Source organism: Equus przewalskii, chromosome 8 (assembly GCF_037783145.1).
Source record: "Equus przewalskii isolate Varuska chromosome 8, EquPr2, whole genome shotgun sequence".
In the NCBI taxonomy this organism is placed as follows: domain Eukaryota; kingdom Metazoa; phylum Chordata; class Mammalia; order Perissodactyla; family Equidae; genus Equus; species Equus przewalskii.
In genome coordinates this window covers 12689834-12714793 of record NC_091838.1, presented here as the reverse complement: position 1 = coordinate 12714793, position 24960 = coordinate 12689834, and the positions used below count along the sequence as shown (strand labels likewise).

The 24960-nt window shown below is 37.7% G+C and overlaps 1 protein-coding gene across 1 annotated transcript in view; it reads right to left on the bottom strand.

Moving 5' to 3' along the window:
* Window positions 1-17434: 17434 nt before the first annotated feature.
* UBE2W (ubiquitin conjugating enzyme E2 W) overlaps window positions 17435-24960 on the bottom strand; it is a 68193-nt gene continuing 60667 nt past the window's right edge. The window contains exon 6 of the mRNA XM_070631462.1: window positions 17435-23043. Coding sequence (XP_070487563.1) covers window positions 23030-23043 — 14 coding nt within the window. The 3' untranslated portion in view covers window positions 17435-23029. The remainder of the gene's footprint in view (window positions 23044-24960) is intronic.

Sequence of the window (24960 nt, the reverse complement as noted above, 5' to 3'; positions counted from 1 at the left end):
GTTCACATGACATTTTCCCTGTATCTTCACATCATCTTCCTTCTTTGTGTATCTCTGTGTCCAAATGTCCCCTTTTTATAAGGACATTGGTCATATTGGATTAGAGCCCACCCTAATGACTTCATTTTAACTTGATTACCTCTGTAAAGATCCTATCTCCAGATCACGTCACATTCGGAGGTACTGGGGTTAGGACTAAAACATATGAATTTGGAGGGGACACAATTCGACCCATAACTCTCTCCGAGGACAAAAGCATCCCAATGTAGTCTTTTTTCCACCAATTGGATTGTTCGGTGCTGGAGAAATATATATAATATATTTCTATAAATATTCTAGAGCTTTGTTCTGTAATGCAATTAAATTACTTCCAAAGAGTTTGATCCCTTTGAGATTTGCCTTTTAAGCTTTTTGAAGTGGGTGCAGAGCAGTATTTATTCTAGGATTAATGTTTCCTCACCACCGAGGCAATGCTTTTCTGAACATTCCATGCTATGCCCCACGAATTACAAGGTTTTCTACTCTGGCTTGTGCGAACACAAACTCTTCCCAGCTTTTCGAGATCTCCGTGTATTGCTCCTTCCTGTGGTTCTTTCCCCAGACTCAGGAAGTTTCCTCACGTGCTGAAGACTGGCTGGCTGCCATCTGTGATACAGAGCTCTCTCCGCAACGCTGTCTGCTCTATAGTATTTGGACCTGAGAACTCTAGTCACCCCGGGTCTCCCTTGACTTCAGCTTTGTCTCCTCACCTCAGGAAGACAGTCAGGCTCCACCTGTTTGCCCTCCTGCACAGCCGCTTGCAATCGCCATCCAGGTAGGAAGCTGTGACGATTGTAGGGTTCACCACATTTATTGCCCTTCTTTCTGGGACCACTCTCCTTCCTTGCCTGATAACCAATGTTTTGGAAATTGTTGTTTCATATATTTCTTCTGGTTTTTTAGTTCTTTCAGGTCTGTTATTTCTTTAAATCGATCTTTGTCGTTTCATCTCGGCTAGGTATAGAAGTTTTTGATTTTTTAAAAAATGTACTATTTTGGGAAAGTGGTGGGGGACCTTATCAGAGGCTTCCGCTTGGCCTTACCTAATATGATGGCTTTGACTCCCCAGGAAGAATCATTGTAAAGTTTTCTTCAACTGGCAAATATGTCAATCCCAGTTATACACCCAGGTATGGGGGAATAACCACAGAGTGAGGCCACAGACTCAGTGGACTCACTGTAAACTGGAAGTTGCCAAGGACTCTATTTTTTGCCGGGTCCCCCATTTGTTACCCCTCTAATAGGGGAGCCATGATGACATTTCAGGCCTCCTGTGTTCAACAGCCCTAGAAATATGTGTATATTCCCTTTTCCTCACTCTATAATCATCTGAATAAGTAATTGCATGGGCCTTTGGGGAAGAACTGGTGGAATCATTATAGTATATACTTGCCATCGAGTTGCAGGCTTCTTCCTCCTGGGGACCGGACCACCTCTACAGTCAACATTCCCTGATCTAAATACTGTTTCTTGTCTGGAAACACGGCAAGATCATGTAATTTTATTGAGCTGATCACTCTTGACCTCCTGTTCAACCATTGTTGCTTTGTTTATTTCTTCTTGACAAATAAAAATTGTACATACTACATGATGTTTTGATTTATGTGTACATTGTGAAATGATTAACAAAACCAAACTAATTAACATACCCATCACTTCCCATAGTTACTGTTTGTGGGGGGAGAATATTTGAGATCTACTCTCAGCAATTTCAAGTATACAATACATTATTATTAACTATAGTCATCATGCTGTACATTAGGTCTATTCTTGCTTTCTTTTAATTATATGCACTGAGCAGTATCCTCATTGCTTCTCTCCTTGGTTGCTTCTATTTTGCCCCTTTGGGACTCTGTTCTAAACCTCTCCAGAATCTCTGCAATTCAAGGCCCCTCAGCTGCAAATCTGAGCTAGTCAGTTATTGCAATAATTAAAACTCCTGGCTTCTAGCAGTTACATACCACCACCTTTATGGTTGCTTTGGGGCCCATCACCCCCGTTCCTAAAAATTATGCAAGTTTTGGGACAGCATCTCCTATAGGCAGCCTGGCCTGCAGAGGAAAGCTGCCGCTAAACTTCTCAATGATTCTCGTGCCCATCTAGTCAGCACTTTATAGACGAGGGCCTTGGTGATCAGCTGTCCTCTGGGCACATACAGTGGTATAGAATCCTCTGGGAGTCTTCTGACCTCACATAATATCCACTCCAGCATGCCCACTTCTTCGAGCATTTTATTCTCCTCCTCCACCATATACTATAGCAATTCAGACATTTCAGTTTAGTTTAGTGTGGGCAGCTTTTTCTCCAGATTTCTGGGATCCACCTCAGTAGGGAGTTTGCATCATAGTCTGGGGTGCTTGCTAGCATGTTAAATCCCATAGCCCAGGAGAATATTCTAAAGGCCGTAAACTCTCCCTTATCTGGTCTCATGCTCCAGCCCACTTGTTCAAGCACCTACAAAACCCAGTCCCACAGATACTCACCCAGCTCCATGGACACATGTTAGATAATTTTTGTGGCTGCTTTGGGAGTATAGTTCTTTTCCAGGGGAGTGACATCAGCAACAAAGCTGAATAGATGTCCCTCATTCATGCCCGCCCCCCCAACAACAACAATTTGGCATCCATCCACAGACAAAAATAACTTTGTGGGAGCTGTGGGATCCAGCACCGTATGCAAAGGGACCTGGGAGGGGTCTTGCCCACCTGTGCTTTGTGTAATGGGCATTCAGTCCCATCTGGGACCCTGCAGTGTCCTGTGAACTGGCCCCAGCCCCTTTCAGCCACAGTCCAGGAGTCCCTGGAGAACACTGTCTTAGACAATCATCCATGAATGACAGAGCCTTTGTGGAAGTACAGGTTTCCAGCAGAGAAGTTCTGGTACACCAATGGGGCAAAAAAGTATGATTTTGGATGCATTGGAGAGGGAAAAAGGAAGAGTTTGAGTTTACCCACATTACCCCACCCACAAGCTCAGGATGAAGAGATGTCTTCTCAGTCAGAGATTCCTTCTGCAGGGGAAAGTGAGAGCATATGAGTGAGTGCTGTCTTCCTCAGCTGGGCAGGATGCTCCAAAGAAGACCATTTCTCTCTCACTCTGTCTCTTATTCTATCCAGAGCGTTGACTCAAGAGCTACATGACTAGGGGGAGAGAAGAGACTGGGAGAGTGGCAGATAGGACTCTCAGAGGGCATTAAAGGGATGTGGATCCTACTAACTGGGTTATGGACTCCATCAAGAAGCCCACCTATGAGCTGCTAGGGACAGCTTGACCATGGATGCCCCCAAATCACCCATGGGTACCCCCAGCCCTCCACTTGCACCCCTACCTCCTGCCCAGTGGCCTGCACCCTGTGCATGCTCCCAACTGGTGGCAAGATCAAACTTTGGAAGAAGACCAGTGAGCTTGAGCAGAAAGCTGGCCCAAATTTGCAGGCCAGGGAGAGACCACAAACTAGAGCTTTAGCTCCAACTTACAGAAAACAAAAGAGTTTGCCAGCACTTGGCATGATTAAGAGAAGGCATATAGGCTTAAGAATTCTGCCATAATTGGGAGCAAGAAGCATGGAGCAGGCATATCCATAGAAGATCTGAGAAAGCCTCAGAATCCTTAGGAGGGCTGATGGAAGATATTTCTCTCCCATAGACAGTTACTAAGGAGGAGGTGACTGCTACTTCAGATGTGAAGACAGCAATATAAAACTCCAAGGAACATGAAAAATCAAAGAAACATGATACCACCAAATGATCACAACAATCTTCTAGTAACTGATCCCAAAGACATGGAAATCTGTGATTTATTAGAGAAAGAATTCAAAATAGCCATTTCAAAGAAGCTCAATGAGCTATAAGAAAATACAGAAAGACAATTCAATGAAATCAATAAAACAATATGTGAATAAAATGGGAAGTTTGACAGAGAGAGAAATCATAAAAAAAGAACCACACAGAAATTCTGGAGCTGAAGAATGCAATGAATTAATAAAAGAAAAAAAGGCAATAGAGAGACTCAACATCAGAATGGATCGAGCAGAAGAAAGAATCTGTTAGAAGACAGGAACTTCATCAGAAGAGAACAAAGGAAAAAGAATTAAAAAGAGTGAGGAAAGCCTACATGATCTATGGGATACAACCAAAAGAAACAATTTACAAATTATTGAAGTGCCAGAAGGAGAAGAGAGGAAGAATGGGGTAGAAAGCTTATTTAAAGAAATAAGGGCAAAGGACTCCCCAAATCTGGGGAGAGATTTAGGTATCCAAATTCAAGTAGCTCATAGGTCACCAAACATACTCAACTTGAAGAGATCTTCAAGATACATTATAATGCTAATGTCAAAAATAAAAGACAGAGAGAATCTTAAAAAGTGGCAAGAGAAAAGAAGCTTATGAGTAACAAGAGAACACCCATAAGGCTATAAGTGGATTTCTCAGCAGAAACCTTACAGGCCAGCAGAGAGTGGAATAATATATTCAAAGTGCTGAACGGAAAAAAACTGCCAACTAAGAATATTCTGTTTGGCAAAGTTATCCTTCAGAAACAAAGGAGAGATAAAAATGTGACTAGACAAACAAAAGCTGAGGGAGTTCATCACCACTAGAACTGCCTTACAAAAATTGCTTAAATGAGTTCTTCAAGCTGAAATGAAAGGACACTAATTAGTAACATAAGAACATATAAAAATATACAGCACACTGGTAAAGGTAAATATATAGTCAAATTCCCAATACTCTAATACTGTGATATGTAGTTTGTTAACCACTTAACTTTAGGATAAAGGTTAAGACAAGAGTATTAAAAATAACTATAGCTACAATAATTTGCTAATGAATACACAATATAAAAAGAGGTAAATTGTGACATCAAAAACAAAAAAAAAGAGGGGAGTAGAAGGGTAAACTACTTGTATGCAATCAAAGTTAAGGTGTTATCAGCATAAAATAGACTGTTATACTAGCAGGAAGAGAAGTCAAGAATACAATCCCACTTACAATTGCAACAAAAAGAATAAAACATCCAGGAATAAATTTAACCAAGGAGGTAAAAGGCCTATACTCTGAAAACTGTAAGACATTATTGAAAGAAATCGAAGAAGACATAAAGAAATGGAAAGATATTCCATGCACATGGACTGGAAGAATAAACATAGTTAAAATGTGCACATTACCTAAAACAATCAACAAATTCAATGCAATCCCAATCAGAATCCCAATGACATTCTTCACAGAAATAGAACAAAGAATCCTAGAATTCATGTGGAACAACAAAAGACCCCAAAGAGGCAAAGCAATCCTGAGAAAAAAGAACAAAGCTGGAGGCATCACAATCCCTGACTTCAAAATATACTACAAAGCTGTAGTAATCAAAACAGTATGTTACTGGCAGAAAAACAGGCACACAGACCAATAGAACAGAATTGAAAGCCCAGAAATAACACCACACATCTACGGACAGCTAATCTTTGACAAAGGAGCTAAGAACATACAATGTAGAAAGGAAAGTCTCTCACGGTGTTGGGAAAACTGAACAGCCAAATGCAAAAGAATGAAAGTAGACCATTATCTTACACCATTCACAAAAATTAACTCAAAATGGATTAGACTTGAAGGTAAGACATGAAACCATAAAACTCCTAGAAGAAAATTTAGGCAGTATAATTTTTGACATCGGTCTTAGTAATATCTTTTCAAACAACAAATACATATATACACACAATGGAATACTACTCAGCCATAAAAAAAGACAAAATCGTCCCATTTGCAACAACATGGCTGGACCCTGAGGGTATTATGTTAAGTGAAATAAGCCAGAGAAAGACAAACATTGTATGATTTCACTCATATGTGGAAAATAAACAAACACATGGATAAGGAGAACAGATTAGCAGTTACCAGAGGGGAGGGAGTAGGGGGTAAAGGGGCCCATATGTATGGTGATGGATAAAAACTAGACTATTGGGGGTGAGCAAGATGCAGTTTATACAGAAACTGATATATAATAATGTACACCTGAAATTACTCAATATTATAAACCAATATGACCTCAATAAAATAATTTTTACAAAATAGACTGTTATATCTATCAGATATTTTGTGTAAGACTTATGGTAACCACAAAGCAAAAACCTACAGTAGATACACACAGGATAAAGAGAAGGGAATCACAGCATAGCACTACAGAAAAGCATCAATTCACAAATGAAGGCGGAAGAGAGGAAAAAAGGAACAAGGGAACTTTAGACGACCAGAAAGCAATTAATAAGATGGCATTAGCAAGTCCTTATCTATCAATAATTTCTATAAATGTATATGGATTAGATTCTCCAATCAAAAGACAGAGTGACTGGAAGAACTTTAAAAAAGACCTAACTATATGCTACTCATTTCAGCTTTAAGAGGCTAACTTCAGCTTCAAGGACACACATAGGCTCAATGTAAAGGGACAGAAGAAGATATTCTATGCAGATGGAAACCAGAAGAGATCAGGGTTAGCTACACTGATATCAGACAAAAACAGACTTTAAGTCAAAAACTGTAACAACAGACAAAGAAGGTTATTATATAATGATAAAGGAGTGAATTCGACATAATAATTGTAAATAAATATGCACCCAACATCAGAACACCTAAATATATTAACCAAATAGTAACGTATCTGAAGAGACAAATAGATATTCAAGAATAGTAGGAAACTTCAATACCCTACTTTCAATGATGGATAGATCATCCAGACAGAAAATCAATAAGGAAACGTTGGATGCGAACCATACTTTAAACCAAACGAACTTAACAGACATATCCAGAATGTTCTATCCAACAGCAGCAGAATACGCACTCTTCTCAAGTGCACAATAACCATTCTCCAGGGTAGATCCTATGATAGGTCACAAAATAAGTCTTAGCAAATTTAAGAATAATGAAATAACACCCAGTGTCTTTTCCCACCACAATGGTATAAAACTAGAAATTAATAATAGGAGGAAAACTGAAAAATTCCCAAATATGTGGAAATTAAACAAACACACTCCTGAACAACCAATGGATCAAAGAAGAAATCAAAAGAGAAATAAAAATATCTTTAAACAAACGAAAAAGGAAACACCACATACCAAACCTTATGGGATACAGTAAAAGCAATTCTAAGAGGGAAGTTTATAGTGATAAATGCCTACATTAAGAAAAAAGAAAGATCTCAAACAGTCTAATTTTACATTTCAAGGGACTAGAAGAACAAACTAAGACCAAAGTTAGCAAAAAGAAGGAAATAACAAAGATCACAGCAGAAATAAACAAAGTAGAGACCAGAAGAAAATAGAAAAGATCAATGAAATTATGAGCTGTTTTTTGAAAAGACAAACAAAATTGACAAACCTTTAGCGAGACTAAGAAAAAAGAGAGAAGACAAATAAATAAAATCAGAAAGATGAAATATTACAACTGACATCACAGAAATACAAAGGATCATAAGAAACTACTATGAACAATTATACACTAAGAAATTGGAAAAACAAGAAAAATGTATAAATTCCTAGAAACATGCAACCTACCAAGACTGAATTATGAAGAAATAGAAAATCTGAACAGACCAATAATAAGGAGATTGAGTCAGTAATCAAAAATCTCCCAAGGAATAAAATCCCAGGACCGGATGGATTCCCTGGTGAATTCTACTAAACATTTAAAAAAGAATTAATGTCAAATCTCGAACTCTGTGAAAAAATTGAAGAGGAGGGAACACTCCCAAACACATTTTATGAGGCTGGCATTACCCTGATACTAAAGCCAGAAAAGGACACTGCAAGAAAAAAACTACAGGACAATGTTCTAGATGAACATAGATGTAAAAATTCTCAACAAAATATTAGCAAACCCAATTCAACATCACATTAAAAGGATCATACACCATGCTCAAGTAGGATTCATCCCTGGGATGCAAGGATGTTTCAACATATGCAAATTAATAAATGTGATACACTGTATTAATAGGATGACAGATAAAAATCATATGATCATCTCGATGCAGAAAAAGCACTTGACAATATATAACAATTTTCACGATTTAAAAACATCAATAAACTGGGTATGGAAGGAACGTACCTCAACATAATAAAGGCCATATACAACAAACCCGCAATTAACATCATACTCAATGGTGCAAGGTTAAAGGTTGAAAGCTTTTTCTCTAAGATCAGGAACAAGACGAGGGTGCCCACTCTCCCCGCTCCTACTCAATATAGCACTGGAAGTCCTAACTAGAGCAATCAGGTAGGAAAAAAGGAATAAAGGGCACCCAAATTGGAAAGGAAGAAGTAAAATTATCTTTTTTTGCCGACGATATGGCCATATATATAGAAAGTCCTAAAGACTCCACCAAAAAACTGTTAGAACTAATCAATGAACTCAATAAAGTTACAGGATACAAAGTCAACATACAGAAATCAGTTGCATTTCTATACACTAACAACAAAATATCTGGAAAAGAAACAAAGAAAACAATCCCATTCACAACAGCATCAAAAACAATAAAATACTTAGGAGTGAGGAACTGAACAGACATTTTCCCAAAGAAGACGTACAAATGGCCAACAGGTACATGAAATGATGCTCGACATCACTAATCATTAGGGAATTGCAAAGCAAAGACAACGAGATATCACCCTGCATTGTACGAACGGCTGTTATCAAAAAGACAAGAGGTAAGTGTTGGCGAAGATGTGGAGAAAAGGGAACCCTTGTGAACTGTTGGTGGGAATATAAAATAGGTACAGCCACCATGGAAAACAGAATGGAGTTTCCTCAAAGAATTAAAAATAGAAGTACCATATGTTCTGGCAATCCCATTTCTGGGAATATATGCAAAAGAAGGGAAAACAGGATCTCAAAGAGATGTCTGCACTCCCATGTTCACTGAAGCATCATTCACAATCGCCGAGATATGGAAACAATGTAAGGTCCATCTATAGATAAATGGATAAAGAAATTCTGATATATATAAAATGGAATATTATTCAGCCATAACAAAGAAGGAAATCCTGCCATGTCCATTATTTCATGCTAAGTGAAATAGGTCAGACAGGGAAAGACAAACACTGTATGGTATCACTTGTATCTAAAAAACCTGAACTTGTTGAAACAATGATAGTTACCAGGGCCTGGGGAGGGGTGGGGAAATGGGGAGATGTTGGTCAAAGGGTAGAAACTTCCCCCTATAAGATGAGTAAGTTCTGGGATCTAATGTACAGCATGGTGATTACAGTTAATACTACTGTGTTATATACTTGAAAGTTGCTAAGAGAGTAGATCTTAAATGTTCTCACCACGGAAAAGAAATGTTAATTATTCGACGTGATGGAGGTGTTAACTAACCCTATTGCGATAATCATTTCACAGTACACGTGTATCAAATCATCGCATTTTACACCTTGAATTTATACGATGTTCTATGTCAATTATATCTCAATAATGCTAGAGAAAATCAAATTAAAAAAAGTATGCTTATTTTCCTCCATTATTAGGCTCTGCGCACTATGGGCCTGGCAGCTAGGAGAAGAGGTGGGGGCAGGTCCTGAGGAGGCTCCCTGATGGATCCTTTCACAGTGGAGGATATGCTAGTTGTTAATAGGGAGGGTTGGGCCATCTCTACAGGCTCTAAAACTTCAAAGGAGTCAAGGGAGCCACAATCTTTGGAGTCATCCACCCAGATGTCTCCCTCCCATGTGTCAGGGTCTCAAGTTTTCCCAGTTGGGGCCCTGACCTTGGCTGTATAACAGAACTGCTTCAGACAATTGTTCAAATGTCTTTGAAGCTGGTCTCTTTTAAATTCTGACTTTCATCTTAGGCTTTTCCTGCTATTCCACTGCCGGAGAGAAGACCATCTTTGTCAGTTACCAAAGAGGCACTCTGGCATTCAGTCTCAGTTTTCATTTGCTTGTTAACTGCCCAAACTTTGCATTACCCCTCTGTAGGGGATGGTATGTACTGAATTGTTTCCCCCTTCCCCCCCCAATTCATATGTTGTAACCCCAACCCTCAGCATCTGGAGCTGGGACCTTTAGGAGATAATTCGGTTTAGATGAGGTCATGAGAGTGGGCCCCTCATGAAGTATTTAGTGCCTTGTAAGAAGAGGAAGCGATCTCTCTGTCACTCTGTGAGCACACAGAGAAGAGGTCAGTTGCTTGCAAGCCACGAGAGGAGGCCTCAGAATGAAATCTACCTTGCCAGCACCTTGATCTTGGACTTCACAGATTCCAAAACTGTGAGAAATAAATTTGTGGTTTTAGCCACTCAGTCCCCAGGATTTTGTTACGGCAGCCCAAGCAGACTAAGACAGAGGTCAATACAGCTTATTAACTAATACAGCCAACTCCATTGTCCTTGTATTCATTGTCCCCCATATTTTTCAAAGGCTTGAATGACAGTACTTACTGGCCAAGGTAGTCTCCAATGGAGCATTCTTCCAAATCACCACTCATGAAAGTTTTAGTAACTGGGCCACGTAACACCTGTGGAAGGGCCTATCCATACCCCACATGCCACCTGGCACAGGGTCTTCACTGTCACGGAGACACTGAGTGACTGGATCTCAAAACCCCATCTTATCACTTTCTTATTTACTTATTTCTTTCAAGGGAAGATTCGCCCTGAGCTAACGTCTGTTGCCAATCTTCCTCTTTTTTTTTTTCCTCCCCAAAGCACACACCCCCCCCCCCCCACCGCCCCCCAGTGCATGGTTGTATATCCTAGTTTTTGTAAGCCCTTCTAGTTCTTCTATATAAGCCACAGCATGGCAACTGACAGACGGGTGGTGTGGTTCCATGACCGGGAAGGGAACTGGGGCAGCTGAAGTGGTGAGAATGCTGAACTTTAACCACTAGGCCATCAGGGCTGGCTCATCATCTTCTTCTTGACCACACCCAGTGCCAACTGTTGATTTGGGTCATCGAGGAAGCAGACACTGGAGTTAGGAGGGCAATAGGTTTGTTGGGGGAAGGATGTGTGTAATGTTTGTGAAAGATAAAGAGGAGGATCCGGCTGGGGAAAGCAAACCAGGGTGCAGACTGGAAACCTGTGAAGGGAAAGAGGGGCGAAAGCAGATTTGGGCAGAGAGAGCGTGAGACTGAGATGCAGATCTGACGAAGTCTCACTCACCTAATGGGAAGATGGAGAGCAAGGATCGCCTATTAGAGCAGCCCCACATGGGGCAGAAACGGCAGGCTCCCACCATGCTCAGTTACTGGCTGGGGCTGCTTCAGACAAGTGTGGCTTTTTTAAAAGCACCTTTGACAAGCTTGACCCTACAAAAGAATGACGAAAGGATTTGAAAACGTTATCACGTGAAAAACCGGTGAGAGAGATGTTTTCCTGAAAGAAACATGTTCTCAAAAAATCTGGAAACATCTGGAGAAAGGACTAGGACTTATTCTATGTGTCTCCAGAAGGCAGAACTAGAAAAAAAGATGGATAATGTGTATGATTCCTACGGCACCCGTAACAAAGTATCACAAACTGGATGGCTTAAAATAACGGCTATTTCTTCTCTCGCAGTTCTGGAGCTAGAAGCCGAAGATCAGGCGTCAGCAGGACTGCGCTCCCTCCAAAGGCCCCAGGGAGGAATCCTCTCTTGCCTCGTCCAGGTTCTGGTGGTTCCCAGCAATCCTTGGTGCTCCTTGGCTTGTAGATGCATCGCTCCATCGTTACATGGTGTTCTGCCCCCATGTGTCTGTGTCTCTGCGTCTTCTCCAATTCTTAGAAGGCCATCACTCATATTGAATTAAGGTCCACTCTACTCCAGCACGACCTCACCTTAACTAATTGCATCTTCTAAGACTCTGTCTCCCACTAGGGTCACATCCTGAGGTACTGGGAGTTAGGACTTCAACATATCCTTTTGGTGGACACAATTCAAGCCATAACCGATATCACGGAGGCACATTTATTTGGAAGAACATATTTGTTGTCCTAATATTTATTCAAAAGTGCAATAATTTTCTGAGTTAGGTTAATTCTCATCAGTGAAGGTGATTATGGGTGATCACTTAAAGGCATTGAGAAATACTTAACTCATTGGTTAGGTTATTGGACTAGAAAACATTTTTAAATAGAAATATTTAATATTTTTATATTTAAATACTTTTAAATAGAAAATATTTTTAAATTCCTTTCCAGCTAGTCAATAGGCAATAAGCTGATGAACTGAGTAAAATTACATCACACTAAATATTTCACTACCATTGCCACCTAGAAACTTCAGTTCACATCTCCACTCACTGACTAGACAGTCACGTGTTGCTTAACCACGAGGATATGTTCTGAGAACTGCGTCATTGGCGACTTTGTCATTGTGTGAACATCAGAGTGTACTTACATAAGCCTAGATGGTATAGCCTACTACACACCTAGGTGATTCGGTACTAATCTTTCAGGATCACCGTCATATATGCAGTCTGTTGTTGATGGAAACATGGTTATGTGGCATGTGACTACAAGCTACCATACTTAGTGCTATGGGGGAACACAAACATATCTTTCCCAAATTTGCTCTCCTCCTCACGCTTTGGTGAAAGTCATCACTCTCCACTCAGTTGTCCAAGCGAAAAATATGGAGGTCATTCTAAGCATAAGCATATTGACTTAGAGCTGGGATCTTGGAGTCAGTCAGACTCAGGTTTAAATCCCAGTTCCATCACCTTTAAGCTGGGATTTTGGGCAAGTTGATTATAATTGAATTTGTCCACTTTCTCATACTTCATTTCAGGCCATCAACAACCTTTGTCTTTATTATTGAAAGCCTCCTAATTCTGTTTAATTGAGGTATAATATTCAATAAATTACAAATATTTACAGTGTGCAATTTAATGAATTTTAAAATACATATACATCTGTGAAACCAAGATCATTAAGAACATATCCATTAACTCCAAAAGTTTGTTCATGCCCCTTCCCACAACCCCATATCCTCAGGCAAACAACTGACTTTTGTCACATAACTAAGTTTGTGTTTTCTAGAATTTTATGTAAATAAAACCATATAGTATGTATTCTTTTTTTGTCTGGATAATTTCATTCAGCAGAAAAGAAATTTACCAATGTTGTTAGAAGTATCAGTAGTTTGTTCCTTTTTTATTGCTGAGTAGCATTCCATCGCATGGATATACCAAAGTTTGGCTACCCATTCACTATTGATGGACATTTAGGATGTTTCTAGTTTGGGAATTTTACAAACTTGATACAAATGTTTGTGTACAAATCTCTCGTGGACATATGCTTTCTTTTCTCTTGGGTAAATCTCTAGGAGGGAAGTGGTTCATTGGTATAGCAGGTACATGTTTAACTTTTCAAGAAGCTGCCCAACTATTTTCCAAAGTGGTTATGCCATTCTACCTGGCTATCAGCAGTGTGGGAAAGTTCCCGTTGCTTCACATCCTCGCCAAAACTCGTTCTGGTTGGTGTTGTGGGTCTAAGATTCATTTTGGGTTGATTTTTGTATATGACACGAGGCAGTATTTCTATTTTGCAGGATGCTTTTCAAACGCTCTAGTACCATTTGTTGAATAGATTCTTTGCCCCTAGAAATGCCTTGGCATCTGTTGTGAAAATCCAGTCCCTTTTTATAGACTCTCTTCTATTCCATTGATGTATATGTCTATCTTTATGCCAATACTTTACAATAAATTCAAGTCATTATCATCCTTTGTCTGGATTACCAATAAAGCCTCTTGTTTTTTGTTTCCCCCCCTCCAGTTTTGCGACCCTTCAACACTCTCTCCAGACTACAGCCTAGGTAACTTTTCTTAAGTGCAACTCTGATTCCATTAGTCTCTATTGCCCATGAGATAAAATCAAAACTCTATAACCTGGTCTTTTCTCTTCTAGCTCTAGTTTAATTTCTTGACTTATTTTTACCACTCCCTCATCCAAATTCCATGCTCCAAACACACATGTTCTCTCTCATCCTGGGCTTTTGCACTTGCTGTGTGCCCTCATCTTTGCTCTCCCACTGTTGGAAACCCTTATCACTTCCCCTAGAATTTTCCTGGACTTCCTTAGACACCTTTGATTGTTCCTACCTTGATGCTCACTCTGTGATTACCCCATCACACCAAGTGTCACACTATTTCAATTACCCATTTGTCTTACCTGCCAGATATAACCTCCTTGAGACCCGGCAGGTATTCAATATTTGAATGAGTATAAAGATGAATGAGACAGGTCCTTGTTCTTCAGAAGCTCCCAACAGAGTGGCACGCAGACCAGTAAACTACATATCGTGTAACTCCCCACCCCATACCTCCAATGCTTTCTAATTCTGTTGTTTCAGCTGGCTCTTTATCATGGTGCCTTTTCTTTTTTTTTTTTTAGAATGTGATAACCTTTGTGTACTGGTCCCTGTATTGAAATAAATCATGTATAGGGATAATTTGGGACCTAGAAAGAGAATAGCTTCCTCCAGAGAGGACTTTCATCTGCTTGTGGTCACCTCCTGAGGACACTACCAATCAGGGACCTCACCTTAATCGAAGTCCAAAGCTTAACATTCCCCAAACCACTCCAGGGCATAAATCGGAACCAGGACTGCTTCCTTGGTGACCCTTACTCTGGGGATGGAGCTCTACTGGGTTCTGGCTTTAACTTAGTTTAGATGGATGGGATGTTGGCGCAGTGGCTCAGGTTCCTTGTTTCAGCATATCCTCAGCTTTGTTTCTGGGCAACCTTCCCTGTGATATTGCCCACACAGTGGCTTAGTCGCATAATTTCCTCCCAGTTGATCAATGCCCTGAGGACAAAAGGAATTTTGAGTGCTAGGCTCTTCTCTGCTTACTGGAAACTCTAGGACCAATTTCAATTTTCGCCTGACTCACAAGACCCTACATCATTTGGCCTTTGGCTTCTGCTCCCCTACTGGCTCACTCCCCCACCCGGCCACATCATCCTCCAGGCTGACTTTCATACAGTCCTGTCCTAGGCCTTCTGGACTTGTGACCTTTGTACCTGCCTAGAACCCACCTACAAAGTTTCTAACTTTCAAGTCATGATAGTACTTTTTGCAAACTCGTTTCTGTGACTATCAGAAACTGCCACTTATCTACACCTCTTTGGGTTTACCACTTTTAATATTGTATCATTTTCCTATTTCTTATCTATTACATAGGCACTTTGAAGATAGATGCTTTCTCTTATCTGCCATCTTTGACACAGGAGAGGTACTAAGTAATGCTTAATGTCCTTTTTTAATCTTACTGATTGTTTGGCGTAACTTTATGATGTTCAGGTTCCTCAGATGCATTTAGTTTAAAACAATTATACTCTTAATTTGTTGACTACATTCAAGAGAAGCAATTTACCTCAGAGATAAGGCAAGGATATGAGAAACGCCCGTTTGTTTTTTTTTTTTAAATAAAAGCAAGCAAAACCAATGAGGAATGGTTAATGATTTACTTCATAATTTTTTCACTCGCTGGGACAAGAAGGGTAAGGTGTTGTACTTTAACGTTTCACACAGATGGTAGTTTAGATGCATGTTTCAAAACTGCCAGAGCCTGAACAAGTTTTTTTTAAAAAGCTAGGTTTACAAAAATACAAGTACAATCAAGTTAATTCAACAAACATTTATTAAAAGCTTATACGATAGGTATTATGTGCTATGTGCTGGGACACAAACACAACAGAGACACTGTCCCTATTGTTAAGGAGTCCAAGATAGAAGACTGGTAGGGAGTGGGGAGTCAAGGAGGACAAAGGTAACTTTATAACTACATTTGAACTGGACTTTTCAGGTAGAAAAGCAGATGATGAACATTCTAGGAACAGGGAAGAACATTAGCAAAGTACAGGTAGTCTTGTTTTGCTACTGCTTATAGAACGAGGTGTGTGAACAGCTGACGAGTAGCCTGGGAAAACCAGGACCAGGCAATGAAAGGCTGTAGTGGAGAGAAGGGAGACATTTCAGAGATGTTTTAAAGATAGGTTCAAGAGCACTTGATGGCAAATGTCAGAGGACTAGTAAATAGTGTTAGATTCTTCCTTTGGATAACTAGGTTGGATAGGAATGCCATTAATTATGACAGGAATGGTAAGAGAAACATGCTTTTTGCGGGGGGAGGGATGAGAGTGGAGATTATAAAAAGTTTCTAACATTAAATTGGACACCTTTTTTGCAGGACACAGCCATCCATATTAGGTTCTCGTCTGATGACACATATCTCCCCACATTAGGTCCTTTGAAGGCCAACCACATATATGAGAAGATATTTTCTCCTTCAGTTTCTTATTTCAACTTTCCTTATTAAAATATTTGTATACTCCACTGAACTGTAAAGGGCACAAAGTTTTCTCACATATTTTGCCTTAAGCAAACATGTAAAAGAAATCTCATAAGCAATTTAAGATTTATTGACAGCGGTTCCCAACAAGACAAAGAACCACTGAGGCCTTGGATCATATCATCCAAGCACAGAAAATCCTTAGCCGTTGTCATTTGACCCTTCAAATTGGTTCATGTTTAATTTTGCTGTGTGTTATACTAGTGTGAAAAGTACTAAGGACTACAGGGAGGACTTCCACAGAATCACTTATCCACAGTAGCTTAAACAGGTGGAGAAAAGTCACACCTTCTATGAGAGGTAGAAATTATGTTAAGAATTACAATGAAGAGAGAGAGAGTGTCATCAAAGTACAAAGGAAGATGGATCTTGCATTTACCTAACCAGCTACTAATCTAGTTGTTTAGGACTGCAGAAACACCTTGTTGAGATAAGATAGTTTTATATGGTAGTGTGGCTGCCACAATGAGGAGTAAGGTGCTCGTGGAGCAAGCAGAACCCCTGTGAAAAGAAAACTTAGAGTACCAGCAGAGCATACTGAATTTCTTCTTGTTAGGAATAACTGAGATGCGACGGCCCCTTCCTTCTTCTTCTCATTTCCTTCTCTCTTCTCATAGCTTCAGGAGTCACTCACTCAAGAGAGTTAGCTGATCTGTCTGTATACTCAGGACAGCATCGGGATGCCCTTATTCTTTACTCTGTGTCCTCAGTATGGTACAACTTGAAGTTCAGCAACACCAGACTCACGTAACTCTAAGCAAGTTGCCTGGGTCTCAATTTCCATCTTTTCTGAAAATGCCCAGTGTTTAACCAGGACTTATTGAATTAAAGCATGAAGAACCACTATACTACATCAGGCTGCCCTACCAAGTAAAGAGGATCTGTTAAACAAATAAGCAGACAGCTTTAGTGAAGATCTGTGGCATTCACTTTGAAAATGGACACGGTACTGTTTCCGGAACTCTTTAAAGATGACAGTCTTTTGTAAAGAGGAACTACTATGTAACTTTTTACATTGTTATAAACTACAAAGAGGCTTAATATCTGTCCAATTTAGTATTCGAGTCTACAGGAAAAAATCAATGACAACTGCTTTATTAAAAGTTACTGAATTCCATAAACACACAATGTGATTTATATTCAACTAACAAATTTTATACATGTATTTAAAAATATATAATAGATTTATCTGTCTTAACATTTATATTCTATTTAAAAAAGCAGTAGCTTTACATATTTTACAACTTGAATTTATAAAATATATACATCCACCCTATTCAAATTCTCAAGCACAAGCTTCCATTCCTATTAATAAAACACAATTTTCATTTCTAAATATTGAGAGAAAAATGGACCAACTAAAAACAATAAATCCATTTCGACTTAAACATGCACTTAATTATTGGCTACTAGATAATTAATAGTCTATTCAAATAATTATTTTACCTCAAGCCTGACAATCAATTTGCATTTATGTAAACAATCTGTGGTTAACTATGAAGAGACTTGCATTTTCATGGTATCTGATACGATCTACCAAATTCCTTACTAGTCTTGTTTCCCACTTTAAAATCAGACAGGCAAGAGTAGTCAATCTTTCTATGTACCAGAAAATCTGACAAGTGATGTCACACCTAACAAGCGAAAGTCCAGTAAGTTTTGAAATCACGCTTTTGCCTTTGAGAAAACAGCTTAGCACTATGGTAGGAACAAACTTTTCTCAAAACCCTGACAGTGTATGTACCAAGAAACAGAAGAAGTGTTTCTCCTTTTCCCAGTCAACTGCATTCAACTTGCTTAAGATATCCCGGCTTCTATTCAGCATTCCTTTCACATACTCAAAATGGCTTCAGATATTATATTTTTTATCAACAAAAAATTTTTCATGAAAGAAGATATTTACGTATCATTCTGGAGATTTATTCCCAAATATAAGTCCCAATACTAACATATGAAAATTAAAATCACAGTAAACACCTCAGGACCATAGTCAGAACCAGAACTTCAACTTGAAGGACAGAGAACTAAGTATGAAGTACATGTTTAGCTTCCATGGGTCTCTAACAATGATGTATATATAAGCCTGTCTTTAAATTAATGCATAATTTATGCTGAGAAAGCAAAAGTCTTCCATAAATTATTCTTAAAAAACAGTTTCGAATCTCAAAATGGCTTCGAAACTTAAATGAAAAAATACTTGTTACCAAAGGAAGTAATTTAATTCACTTAGGCAATAATTAGGCTTTGGGAGGGAGAGTCATCATCTGAAAAGTAAACAAAATTCCCTCAATATTACTATTTAAGAACTAAAGTAAAGTTAACAGCTCATTTATCAAGTAGTCAATTAGCCAACAAATTTAGCAATCTACTGAACTGAGATTAGATATCAGAAATTCTATGTTATTTTATTTGTAAGAAGGAGTCTTTTTATTTAAAAAATTTCTGATGTAATTTTAATAATCTCCCTTCTCTAGATTCCCTAACCTCAAGAAAAGGAAGATGGAAAGAAGGAAGGAAGAAAAACTTAGCAGTCAGAAAGGGAAACTACTGAAGACTAAGACACTGGACATCTGTGAGGAGACAGGAAGGAAAATACAGAGGGATAAAAACCAAAAAACCAAAAAAATGGGGCCGGCCCTGTGGCCGAGTGGTTAAGTTTGCGTGCTCTGCTTCAGTGGCCCAGGGTTTCACTGGTTTGGATCCCGGCTGTGGACCTAGCACCGCTCGTCAGGCTGTGCTGAGGTGGCATCCCACATGCCACAGCTGGAAGGACTCACAACTAAAATATACAACTATGTACTGGAGGGCTTTGGGGAGAAGAAGGAAAAAATAAAAAAATAAATCTTTAAAAACAAAACAAAACAAAAAAATGACTGCAAAGTGGATGAGGGCCAGTTGGCGCAGGTTAAAGGACACCTTCTTCACAGATCTTAATCACGCCAAAGGTATTAGTGCAAACACAGAATGGTACAGTAGCTGATTTTGATAACAAGGAATCCTCAAAAGAGAAACATATGGTTTAAACTCAGTTCTTTTTGAAAACCAACTTAGATACACAATTGTAAATCTTAAGTCTTCAGCTAAAATACGTACAAAAAACTAAATAAAATTGAGATCGAGAAATATAAGCAGCAGGAACCATAAAGGCTTAGAACTAGTGACACTGAATTCTTTATTTAAAAAAAAATTTGAACACACAGTACCTCCTCTTCTTTTCTATTTTTAGGAAGAAGCATTAACAAGTTTTAAATACCTCAATTCTCAAAAAACAACAGCTTTTTAAAAAATAAGACTTGATTATCAGAAACAAGTAATGTGTGGTTACATACCATTTTCAAATCACTATTCATTTCCATTATTTGTCAATTCATCTTTGATGCAATCTGGGAACAACTGAGCAGTCACTAGACACCTGTTTTAGAATCTGAAGAAACTATTATCCACCACAGGAATCTAATGATATATATATTTGCATATATTTAAAATTTCAGAAGGGAAAAAGTAATAAACTATTCTAGTTACTTTATACCAAATATTTATATACCTAGTCAAAACAATACGGATCAAGATCTTTCTCCAGATGAATTGTCTTATAAAAGCTATTTTTCTCATTTCTTCTGGGGATTAAAAAAGCCTTATTTCCCTGCTAGCTAAAAGGAGGAATTTACACATTACAAGTCAGTCCTTTAGAGGTGAATACTAAATTCCTTAGGAGAACAGCCATAAAATTTATTTTTAAAAATTTATTTTAAAAAACTGAAAACCATTTCTCTCTTTAAAATCTATGACATTAATACCTACTTGATGGAGTAAGTTTCTTTTGAAAGGGCACCAACTTCATGATCTAAGCATGCAAATTAAGGAACTGAATGTATCACTGTCTTAACATAATTTGGCAAACAGAATGGCCTTACAATAAATAAATAAATAAATAAGAGAGAAGAGAGTGCACGTTCTCTACATGTGAAGTGTAACTCTGTGCCGAGGCAGCAGGTAGTGCCCACGGAGGGGACGTAGGGGAGAGGGAAGGAGCATGTTCCTATGTACATTTTCTTGGTATTTTGGTTGTCATTCAACAACACATTAAAGAGAAATATTCTTTTTATTATTACAAAGCCGTTAATTGCTCTCTCTAGAGCAATGACTCAGGTAAACGTCTTACATCTTTGAATAATGTAACTTACTTTTAAAACTAACTTATTAAATCTAAGTGCAAAGGAGTTTTCAAAGATTTCTAAGTTCTGGGGAGTAATGAATAAGGTGTTATCTGATTGCAAATTTTGAATGGTCTTTCTATATTTTAGGATATTTCATCTTATTTTCCTCTCATTAAATCATAAAATGTACTGAAATTATTTGGTTTTCCTTTACTTTCCTCCGCTTCATTTTAATTTATTTTATGGGATCTCTATGCAGAGAGAGAGGTATGTTAAAATACTGTTATTCGTATTAAAAAACTCAATTGAGGCTATATATGAACTATTAATCTACAGTATAGCATTGTTAATCTTTGACCTGGTATATTAATTCCTTTGGTGAATAAATGTCACAGGTCAATTCTTTATAAAAGGATTTTAGTAAGAGGACCAGCAGTATGGAGAGATTCCCCACCCTCACCTCATAAAATGATCAAGTCAATCAGTAGTTTAGAGCAGTTATGTGAAATATGAAAAACACATAATTTACAGCTGCAATTTTCATATTAAAAAGCAGTTAAAAACTAAGAGTAATTCAAAGCATTTCATAAAACATTTTCTGTGTTGGTTAAATAGGCCAAATAGTAAGACTGATAAAGAATATTGAGAGAACTTACGTATATCTAGTCAAGATAGAACAAAAATGTTTTAATTTTAAAAAGTGGTAGTTGCTAACTAGCCGTATAAACAGTGTCCACAATTTGGTGGCTGGCCATAGTTTAAATTTTTTTTTTTCAAGTTATTTCTGCAGCAGACATATTTTTGAAGTCTACCCACCCCTGAGTTCAACAATTATACTTTTTAGAGTGTAAAATGATATGCCCTTAATTAACAACATGTACAAAGCTACAAAATGTCATCTATACAGAGATAAAAACAATTTTTAAAATATTATTTGCCAATTATTGATTGGATAGTTTTGCTGGGGTACATATTTCAAACTTTTCAGTCAATTGGCTTTTATTTTTAAGCCCAAATTGATTCATATATTCACTGCAGGATATGTCAAAAAGAGTGCAACAATAGGCATTAGTAAAAATAACATTGTAGTAGAAACAGATTTTGCATATGTGAAAAGGTAATTTATAAAATACATTAATTGCTTTTTAAAAAGAGAACCTAGTTGCAGTATCATTAACTACATGGTACTGAGAACTGGACCTTTCAACAGTTTTGTTCCTATAGAAAAATTTTATCTAGCTGTAAGCAAAACCTTTTAAACAAGAAAACAAAACGAAACAAACCCTCCAGGCAAAACTGTACGCTTGTGTGAGACAGGCAAGCCAACATTCCATTCCACAGTGTACTTCTGCCTAAATTTTAAAATAAAAATGTCCACACTCTTTTGTTAAAACATTAAGCCTCTGTCAAAAATGTATTTCTTATTTTAGGGTACAGGATTGAAGGACAAGATGATACTTACAAGTAAAGAAAATTTACAAGAAAAAACTTGACAGAAGTTTTTCAATTAAAGTATTGTAACATTCAAACAAAAGAAACAAAATTGCAAACAAAAATGTTTATGGATTTTCCAAACATAAATAAACAAAATAGTGTTTAGGCAGTAGGGCTCATGCTGATGGCTAGCAGGAAGTAACAGAGTGTAATCTACTTGGAAAAATCGTTAATGTACAAATAAACCCAAATTACGGACTGGAGCAGCTTAATCACCACTGCCATTTTTCTTACTTCCAAAATAAAGCCTTGATTAAATCATTCATACCCTATATTATTCAGACCTTTACTTCAGAGACTGAGGAACTATATACAATAAATGAATTTATTTTCACCATAGGGATAACATATTGTACCTCTCTGCCAATGTTACTTGAAAACCTTCCATGTCAAAACAATTTGACAGCAGATATAAACAATTCAATAAATATGCAATGATCTTTCACTACAGTCCTTTAAAGATGCATGTTAATTCATGCTGTTAACCTTAGGCTCACAGTGCATAGAATCCAAATATAAATGGTTGGGGTGACTTTCAAAGTAATGTTGGATCCCTCACTTTATTTATAATCCCACTATAACCGATGAGTTCATTTCATAGGCCCTATCATGCATGAATCACTGGGTGGCAGGAGTTAATGAAAATTTTTCCTGTTACAACGTCCATTGCCGGCAATGAACGTTCCAAAACCGCCAAGGAAGTCATTGTTATTGCACAATACATGAGGACCTGGAGCTTTTCCAAAAGCTTAAAAAAATAAAAATAAAAAATGGAATTATATTTGACATTTCCTGACACCTGCATTAATACTGTATGACTAATAATAGCATGTCAGTTGCCTGGACTGAACCAGCGATCAACATGCGCCCAGAATGCACACGAGTAAAAATGCAGTAAAAGGAAGTAGTCTTCATTGCCTATAGGTCACTTCCAGTCAAAGGTTAAAGTTCAAAGACTGAATGATCAAAGTGCTCATTTTCTCAGTAGGACTATCTTCTGCTAGGAGGATGATAACAGTGGCATCAACAAGTATCATCTTTAAGAAAAGGAGAAAAAAGATAATTAAAAAAGTCAAGCATGCATAAGTAAAATCTGCAAGTTAGTCTAACATAAAAATAATTTCAAGTAGCAAGAAGAACATGGTGTATACGTCTGACTTGCCTCCCCCAATCCCTGCAAATAAAAAGTCCAATTTGCATTCAATTATACAGTGACACAAAACTCTCAAGTTCCATTCTTCCAGGGAAATGGTAGTTACAAATCTTAAAATGATGTATTAGTATGTTAGTTCTATTTAAAATAAATTAATATACGTTAGCACATATTCAGGATTTATCTGTCTTAAGAGAATTCTTTTATGGGCAACAATTTAAAATTGTAACCAGAGAGGAAGCAAACTCTTGACCAACACTGTCATGCTATTTAACACAGAACAATACAAGTCATGTCTTTAGTTTATGAAGAAAATAACTTCGCAAATGAAGTACAATCTCCAAATCAATCAATCAAGTTAGTTATTAATTTCTCTATAGGAAATAGGTTTTTCAGCAAGGATAGATACGTGTGCAAAGGAGGTCATTAAAAAAAATCCTATAGAATTATTTAATAACGACTTCTGGTAGCCTCAACATATTATAATTATCTAACACACATAACTGTGCTCTTGACTTATTTTACAAAATTTATTTCACAAAACATAACTGAAGGATTTATTTTGAGGACTGGTTCTTCTCCAGAAAGAAGCTTTAGAAAGAAGCTAGACTAGTGGTAACTACCCAAGAGTTGTAAAAGCTCTGAAGGAGAAAATTCTGAAAAATTGGCCAAAATATTTTACAAACCATCCCTTGTTAGGATTGACATACTGCTTATAAAACTCCCATTCATAAAGACTCAATGAGAGTTAAAAAACGGTAAATATGACTTCTATGCTGAGCAAACTAATGGACTATTACACAATCTTACACCTTAAGGGTAATCTAAAGGATGAAATAGACTAGATTTTTAAAATAAATCATATCTAAATCATGACAATCCTCTAAATAAATAAATAAGAATATCTTAAAGAAAAAACAAGTGGAGAGTTTATAGCCTCTAAATGTCACATCAAAGTATCTGTTTCTTAAATTACTGTGGAACTTGGAATAAAGAGGATATATTTGTCACGGATGCAGAAGACAAAAACATGAAGAGTTTGCTTAAAACATCACTTCTCCAGCAGAGTATTTTATAATACTAGAGTTCTTAAAATTAATACTGAAACTGATCACACTTAAATCTCTAAGCTAAGAGGTGGCACTAAACTCTACCTACAATGTCAACTACTGGGGATAAACCTGAGTATCATACCACAAGACAATGCATACAGTAAGAAAAGTGACAGATAAAATTCAACTGGAACATAATGTTACCTAGTTAACCACCAGCTTTTATCTCCAAAGACATACCATCTTTGATAGGTGGTACCATAAATGTATCTTTATCAGGTTGTTCATTCTGGAAGTTTTTCAGTACAGAAGGCTGCTGTAGAATGTGTTACCACCCACCAATGTGAGTAGAGGAGATCCATATGAAGCTATTCTCCCTATCCCAATCCCCATCTTGGGTCAGACGTTAGCATAAATTTAGGACTAATAAGACACTACCTGCCTTGAATGCTCTTATCTTTGTAGAAACAAACTTACTAAATGAGTTCTGAAGACAGAGTTCAATTGTCTCTGATAGCTGGACCACAGGGGACTTGAACATTACAAATCCATGATGGCTATATGTAATCCAGAGTCTATGAGCAAATATTTAAGCATGGAGCTAGGTGGGAGCCAAAGCCATGGCCTCTTTTTCCTCTAAATAAAAAGCCCATCACTAAGAAACAAAAAAACTCATTTGTTAGCAGAAGGAACAGTTTCATAACTAGATGAAAAGGATTATTGGATACTAGGACTAGCTTATGAAAAAA